This window comes from Conger conger, chromosome 16 (assembly GCF_963514075.1).
Source record: "Conger conger chromosome 16, fConCon1.1, whole genome shotgun sequence".
In the NCBI taxonomy this organism is placed as follows: domain Eukaryota; kingdom Metazoa; phylum Chordata; class Actinopteri; order Anguilliformes; family Congridae; genus Conger; species Conger conger.
This window is the reverse complement of record NC_083775.1, coordinates 4,776,995-4,785,390: the sequence shown is the minus strand read 5'-3', so window position 1 is coordinate 4,785,390 and position 8,396 is coordinate 4,776,995. Positions and strand designations below refer to the sequence as shown.

At 47.5% G+C, this 8,396-nt stretch overlaps 1 protein-coding gene across 1 annotated transcript; it reads left to right on the top strand.

The window, feature by feature from the left end:
- Window positions 1–3,698: 3,698 nt before the first annotated feature.
- LOC133114909 (transmembrane protein 100-like) lies at window positions 3,699–7,904 on the top strand. Its single transcript, XM_061224601.1, has 2 exons — window positions 3,699–4,014; window positions 6,281–7,904. Exon 2 carries the CDS (start codon window positions 6,357–6,359, stop codon window positions 6,804–6,806), a length of 450 nt encoding a protein of 149 aa, XP_061080585.1. The 5' UTR covers window positions 3,699–4,014; window positions 6,281–6,356; the 3' UTR covers window positions 6,807–7,904.
- Window positions 7,905–8,396: the final 492 nt, after the last annotated feature.

The following is an 8,396-nucleotide window of genomic DNA, read 5'->3' as shown; positions in this document are numbered from 1 at the left end:
GAGAGAGAGAGGGAGAGAGAGAGGGGAGAGAGAGACACCTGTCTTTGAACATTTTTTTTATCACTCAACACAATAGAGCAGCAACTTGATCCGCATTGCATTCAATTCAGCAACTGAGGTGTGTATCCAACGAGGTCATCGCCCTCCATTCCATTCACCATCTCCACACAGCGCTTGCAGCGTACGTAACGCATCACATGACCAGGCAGGAACCAATCAGACAACAGCCAAGATTTAGCCGCTCTTCAAGATGCAACGCTTTATGGATCTGTGAGTAGAGGTGAGAGCACTAGGCTACTGCCAAACACTCTCAGAAGTAAAGCAAGAGTGGGGGGACATTTGTGTTCTTCGAGGATCAAATGTCCTTTTTGGGTAAAAATTCCCCCCCAAAAAAAAAAAAAAAGAAGGTACTCATTAATTATATATTGCTGGCCTTATATTGCTGTACCTTTTAAGGCCCTTTTTTTTTTAGGCAATTTCTGAGAGTGTAGGACTAGATTACTCAATACCTTACGACTGGACGGCAGACACAAAAACGTCAACTGAAGAAGGGTGGGGAGCCAACCAGTGACGCACCTCTTGTTCCATTTAGAGTCACGCTTCCCAAATGACACTATTCAGCAACTATTTAAGCTATTTCAAGGTTATTGCTCAAGTGCATTATGAGAACACCATCATAGACAAGAGGGCCAGGCAGAAAAACAAGCTGGTGGAGCTGTGTTTTTTTTTTCTCCCTGTATGAAGGCGCTGTCTCTCTCTCTTTTGGGAAACGACGTAATCAAGGGTGGGAATGCAGTGAACACAACGTGCAGTGTGGCTTCAGAGTACAAGGCAGCGGCTCCCAACCCTGTCCCTGGAGATATACAGTCCTGTTGGTTTTCAATCCTAACTAATTTGGCACAGTTGAGTCAACTAATTAAGTCTCTAGCTGTTGAATGAGATGTGCTTTGCTAGGGCTGGAGGGAAAACCTGCAGGACATTACAGTAGATCTCCAGGAACAGTGTTGGGCAGCCCTGCTCTAGCTGTTGAATGAGGTGTGCTTTGTTAGGGTTGGAGTGAAAACCTGCAGGATGGTAGATCTCAAGCAACAGGGTTGGGCAGCCCTGCTCTAGCTGTTGAATGAGGTGTGCTTTGTTAGGGTTGGAGTGAAAACCTGCAGGATGGTAGATCTCAAGGAACAGGGTTGGGCAGCCCTGCTCTAGCTGTTGAATGAGGTGTGCTTTGTTAGGGTTGGAGGGAAAACCTGCAGGATGGTAGATCTCCAGGAACAGGATTGGGCAGCCCTGCTCTAGCTGTTGAATGAGGTGTGCTTTGTTAGGGTTGGAGTGAAAACCTGCAGGATGGGAGATCTCCAGGAACAGGGTTGGGCAGCCCTGCTCTAGCTGTTGAATGCAGTGTGCTTTGTTAGGATTGGAGGGAAAACCTACAGGATGGTAGATCTCCAGGAACAGGGTTGGGCAGCCCTGCTCTAGCTGTTGAATGAGGAGTGCTTTGTTAGGGTTGGAGTGAAAACCTGCAGGGTGGGAGATCTCCAGGAACAGGGTTGGGCAGCCGTGCTCTAGCTGTTGAATGAGGTGTGCTTTGTTCGGGTTGGAGTGAAAACCTGCAGGATGGTAGATCTCCAGGAACAGGATTGGGCAGCCGTGCTCTAGCTGTTGAATGAGGTTTGCTTTGTTAGGGTTGGAGTGAAAACCTGCAGGATGGTAGATCTCCAGGAACAGGGTTGGGCAGCCGTGCTCTAGCTGTTGAATGAGGTGAGCTTTGTTAGGGTTGGAGTGAAAACCTGCAGGATGGTAGATCTCCAGGAACAGGGTTGGGCAGCCCTGCTCTAGCTGTTGAATGAGGTGAGCTTTGTTAGGGTTGGAGTGAAAACCTGCAGGATGGTAGATCTCCAGGAACAGGGTTGGGTTAGCCTTGCCAAGCCAGAGGGACAGTGACAGCCGTGCTCTAGCTGTTGAATGAGGTGAGCTTTGTTAGGGTTGGAGTGAAAACCTGCAGGATGGTAGATCTCCAGGAACAGGATTGGGCAGCCCTGCTCTAGCTGTTGAATGAGGTGAGCTTTGTTAGGGTTGGAGTGAAAACCTGCAGGATGGTAGATCTCCAGGAACAGGGTTGGGCAGCCGTGCTCTAGCTGTTGAATGAGGTGAGCTCTGTTAGGGTTGGAGTGAAAACCTGCAGGATGGTAGATCTCCAGGAACAGGGTTGGGCAGCCCTGCTCTAGCTGTTGAATGAGGTGAGCTTTGTTAGGGTTGGAGTGAAAACCTGCAGGATGGTAGATCTCCAGGAACAGGGTTGGGTTAGCCTTGCCAAGCCAGAGGGACAGTGTGGAGCAGTAATGCAGGGTGGCCAAACCTCAACCCACATCCAAATACCCCCCCCCCCCCATGCAGCTGTGTTTTCTGCCCCGTGGGGCTCTTCCTGGGCTGTGGTCTCCCTCTCTGCTCTCCCCGTAAAATGAAAAATACTTACAGAGGACAAACTGTCCATTCACTTATTTCAGGATTGTTGGTGACTCTTTCAGTACAAATGCTTGTCGCTGTGGCAGTACCCTATAGGTGCATAACATTGTACCCCGTAGCCAGCAATATATAACTAATTTGTACTTTTTCTTTTTTGCTTGCAAAATGTACTCATCCGTACCCAAAGAGAACATTACACTCTGTACTTTCATGGTAGATTAGGGAAATTTGATCCTTGAAGAATAAAAATGATGTACCTCCACTGTCACATTATTTCTGAGAGTGAACCTGGGAATCAAACCTGCTTTCTATAGGAGCCTTGCTCCCTACCCATAATATCACACTGCTGCCCCTGACCTCGGACAGAGTGTACCTAACCACACACAGTTCATGGTGGCTAAAGCACTAAGATTCTGAGTTCAGTGAAACAAACAATTGTAACATGGTGACTCAACTTGGAATCGACCCACAAATGCATGGGTGGGCCATCCCTGGGTCTGGTGTGAACGCAAGAAGACAAAAATTCAGAACTTATGTCAAATTAATTTGGCACGTTGTTAGTCAAGTTCTGGCTTCCAAGTATTTGTGAATTATTTCAGTAGCTCTGAAACAATGTGCTAAGTCGCACTGTGAATGCTGTCGTCCGCACAGTTACTGGTAGAAATATTGGAAGTACTGGTGTCAGAAATACCCCCGGTGGAATGTCCAGGTACCAGCCTCAGATGGAATCTGGCTGGAACCCAGTTCCTGCCAGCTGGATACCATCAGGAATTCGGTGATGGTCTGTGGTTTGCACCAAGCAGTCTCACCAGCTAGACATGGTCTTGCGAACATGGTTGCTCTTCCAACAATCTTGTTGCCAGCTTGACCATCTCCAGACCAGCTTGAGATGCATGATATACATGCTGGCTGGAGCCATCACCTTTTCATCAGGGATGCGCTATTCAGATATACATCCAGGACTTACATGTTGGGCAGTACACCTCATGTGCCAGGTGAGAGGGTTAAAATGTGTGTATGTGCCTAACCTGGTGTAAAATCCAGCTATGAACAAGTTTGAAATCCCAGCTACGAGCTGTTTCAAAACATAGCTTGAGCCGGGCAAACCATATTGAGCCGTATTGGTTTTTTTCAGCAGGTTAGTGTGTGTGTGTGTGTGTGTGTGTGTGTGTCTGTCTGTCTTCCCCGCAAATAAAACTCCCCTTTGAGTCAGAGACCTTTCAGTATAATGGGAGCAAACGCGTCTCCTGAAGGAAGCGCGTGAACCAGACACCCGATGAATGAGTTTCAAATTCCAACTGCCGGCGTCGCCAGCTCGAGTGGACACTGACACCGCAGGAAAGTCAGGACGTATTTCAACTCCGAGAGATTTACTGTAGATCTTTTGTCTTGTGCTTCGGTAGTCTCCGTTTTTTTTTTCGTTCCAGAACAACAAACGTTTATCTGTTTTGCATAGACTAGAAAAAAAACGAACATAATTTTGGGGAATTTGGGAAATCCGTTACTTTCTACGATGAGGACAAGTCTTCAAGTGAGAAAACTTGCGCAACAACGGTGAGTGTTCGTTTTTGCTCTAAAATCGTTGCGGTCCAAGTAGAGGTTGCATGGGTATACTCACATTTACACATAAACAACACAGCGACCTGATTTGAATTGAACGACGTGCGTTTCTATAGCCGTCGTTGCTAACGTAAACATAGGACATATTTACACTTTCCTTCTAACATGTAACTTTCTTGGAAAGACAAATTTACCTTGCTCTGCAAATAATAGTTAAACATATTAATATGTTAAACTACAATTACTCGCTAACGTATAACTTTAGGAAAATAACTATTATTACGTACTATAAAGTAACTGTTATTCCACTCCCTTAAAAATGTATTATATAATTTGATTTGTATTTCGTCCTTCTCCTTTTGGGGAAAAAAAGCTAAACTACATTGTTGTTTTTTGAAGTGTGTTTTTAGTACATTTCAATGATCATTAATTAGCTTCTGAGGTGTATTCTGTGTTTATCGAAACATTCATATCCGAGATAATTAATATTTTTTTATAACCATAAAGTTCAGCTGTGCTTTCGCTTGGGGAGATAGTGTAATTGAAGCTTTGATCATCTGTATTCCAGAAGGTATCAATGATTTGGCTCCCAACATGGGCCCATTGTTTGAAATTGAAATTTCATCCCCACATACTGCCACCCAGAAGGCAGAAGTTATCTGATAATATTCTGGAAGCAACACTAAGGATACATAGCGTGTGTCCAATGCCAAAAAAACTAAGTATAAACACAGAGGGAAAGGCGGCCAAAACTATCTTCTACCGTACACCCCCCACCCCCCCCATCAATCATCCTCTCCTCATTGAACTTTATTGGCATGACTAAAAAAAAAACTTTGCCAATGCTGAAGCATAGGACATATTTAAAAAACATTAATTACAAAAACAATGAATAACCATCATGAATTATAAATGACAAGTTGATAGGCAAAAAAAAAAGAAAGAAAAATATTTAGTGCTGTCCATAACTATTTGGACAGCGACACATCCCCTGTTGCTTCCTCTCCGCACTCCAGCAAACAAACAGCTGAAACAGAACAATGACCGTGTGGAGCTCAGCTGCAGAACTTTAGCCCCAATTTGAGGGTTTCTACATTCATTTTGGGGCGAACAGTACAGGAACTACATCCATTGTTATACACAGTCTCTCATTCAGTCTCTTTCTCACACACATACTTAGTCTGTCTCTCTTCTCCGTCTCTCTCTCACACACACACACACACACACACACACACAGTCACTCTCCCTCTCTCTCTGCTCCCCTCTCTCTCATGAACATAGTGGACTGCCAATATGGAGTTCTGTGAAGGCCGATCAGTAATTGACGGACAAGCGTACAAGAGCATTCCTGCATCGCCCACCCTTTCCCTTTCATGAAACCATCTAATGGTTGCTTTGCCCCTTTTGTTGCAATCTAATATAGATGATTAAATACAGTCTGGAACAAGACTAAACCTTTCAGTGTGCGGTAGCAGTATTAAAAAAAAGGCCAACAGGATGCTAAAATACATAGCCAAGAGTATTGAGTATAAATCTAAGGAAGTTATACTCTCCTTATGCAATACTTTTGTCAGATCACACATAGAGTATTGTGTGCAGTTCTGGGGACCATACTACAAGAAAGATATAGAGGTGCTGGAAAAGGTTCAAAGAAGGGCAACCAGATTGATTCCATGTATAAAAGATAAAAGTTATGAGGAAATAATTTACATACTTGATCTCTTCAAGCTTAGTCAAAGGAGATTTATGGGTGATTTCAGTCGATACTATTTATCTTTTAGGCAAAGAAAGCAGTAGGCACACTGAATGGCCTGTTCGTCATTATGTTACATCATGTTCATGATATACGTTTTTTACCTTGTAATTTGGCGTCATATTTCAGCATTTAGCAGCCACTCTTATACGGGTCACATTTCTGCACACAGTCACAGCTGGACGTTGTACTGAGAGGTACAACTGAAGCACGCCAGCTGGGAGTTGAACCCACAACCCCCAAATCAAACCCACAAGCCTTCCAGACTCAGGACCCAAAACTATATTGCTACGTAGCTGCTAAACTGAAATGAGATAAAATGATGGTAATTCAGCAAATACAGGGATAGCGCTATTGATATTTTACATGTTGGGCCTAAGACTATGTTCGTTCTTTGAAGCATCGTTTTTATTCCTGTGCAATAAGTAAACAAACAAAATAGACAAACCGAAAAAAAAAAACCATTTTTATATTGTAGAAAACACCCTTGTGTCTTTCACCCTACAGATTCAGAGTCATGAGCCAGTCGGTCCAGCAGAGGGCGTAGCGACTCGCTCGTGACCCCACCGCGGCGTTACCGGCCATGACGGAGCAGCGCGAGGGCGACGACGTAAAAGCGCCCGGCGTGCCGCCCGCGGCGGCCCCGGACGAGGAGAAGACGCCGACGCGCGGCGGCGACGGCGGCGTCGCCGGGGGCGACGGGCGCGCGGTAACCATAGCGACCTCGCCGCTGGTGCGCGACGTGCAGCTGACGGCGGCGACGGGCGGGGCGGATCTCTCGTGCTACCGCTGCACGGTGCCGTTCGGCGTGGTGGTGCTGATCGCCGGCGTGGTGGTCACCGGCGTGGCCTACGCCTTCAACACGCACGGCTCCACCATCTCCGTGCTGGGCCTGGTGCTGCTGTCGGCCGGGCTGCTGCTGCTCGCCGCTAGCGTGGCCTGCTGGAAGCTCCGCCGAGAGAGGCAGAGGAGGGAGCGCCGCCGCGAGAGCCAGGCCGCCCTGGTGGCCACGAGAGGAACTGCGTTCGTGTGAGAGGGAGCCAGGCCGCTCTGGTGGCCACGAGAGGAACTGCGTCTGTGTGACAGGGAGCCAGGCTACCCTGGTGGCCACGAGAGGAACTGCGTCTGTGTGACAGAGAGCCAGGCTACCCTGGTGGCCACGAGAGGAACTGCGTCTGTGTCACAGAGAGCCAGGCTACCCTGGTGGCCACGAGAGCAACTGCGTTCATGTGACAGAGAACCAGGTCGCCCTGGTGGCCACGAGAGGAAGTGCATTCGTGTGACAGAGAGCCTGGCCAGACGTTTTTCAAGCCCATTTCATGACACATAATTTGGCTGATGCTTTTATCAAAAGCATACATAGAGTTTATTAGACTAAGCAGGAGCCAATCCCCCTCTAGGCCCGACAGCTGTGCGGATCTTATCGTGGATTGAACCATCAGTCTTGCGGGCCCCAGTCACGGACCTTAACCGCTACGCCACGGGCCGCCCCCGTTTCCTGGGCTGTTGCTGGGAGACGTTGCTGAGAGACGTTGCTGAGAGACGTTGCTCACTCGCCCCAGTGCGGTTGGCCCCCAGAGTCACTGTGTCAGTCACCCCTTTCAATGCAAGTCCACGGTATCAAATACGGTGAAAATACAAAGTCAATCATATTTTCCCACCTGAAAATGTACTCGCAATCAGTGTTTTTTCTACACATCTAATGTCTCACCATGTGCCAATTTTTTAAAGTTATTATTGCTATTAAGACAACACAGTAATGCTTTGTGAATCAGTTTGCGTCACTGCTGATTCACTCTCTCTCATTCATTCATTCTCTCTCTCTCTCTCTCTCTCTCTCTCTCTCTCTCACAAATATCTCTGGCTCTAGTCACAGTCTACAGTCCATCTATGGGGAGGGCCAGGCCACCCTAGTGATGACCGGGGAAAGAGCATTCATGAGAGAGAGGCCCCAGCCAGCGGGGGTGCATCTCAATACCCTGAAAAAATGCATCCTCCTTTCCTCCACTTGTCTCCTCCCCCCCCATACTTCCACAGAAGGAGACGAGTGGAGGAGACGAGGACACATTCTTTGAGTATTGGGATGCACCCCTGGCATCACAATGTACTGAAAGACTGGGGGGGGGGGGGGGGGGGGGGATGTGTGGACACTTCGGTGACTATTAATAATCCAATACATCTCAGTTGTTGCCGCTGCGTCTCCCTGGAGACGGGTAATGGCTTTGACCTCAAGCTCTCAGGCCACATCCGAACACCCTGGACTCCAGCCAGGCAGAAAGGACCGTAATTAAGAGGAATAGCCAGCAGGCTAACCGGCGCAAGGGAAATGGCTTATTAACGCTGTGTGAAGGGGGGAATAATTGAATTGGACGGCAGACCAATACAGACGGACCCCCGGAGGACCACGAGACGCACGCTGACGAGTCACGTTTCATTAGCACCACAGAAGAAGAGCTCTCTTACTGTACGTTCACAGACGCGCAGAGACCGCATTGCGTCGGAGTGACCCTGGGAGAGAAGAGCCTTGTTTTTACGATGTTCCCCGTGTAACCCTGTGTATCCTGTACGGACATTTGTTTTGAAACGGTATTTGATGATGATATCCAGTCGTAGATTAATCAAA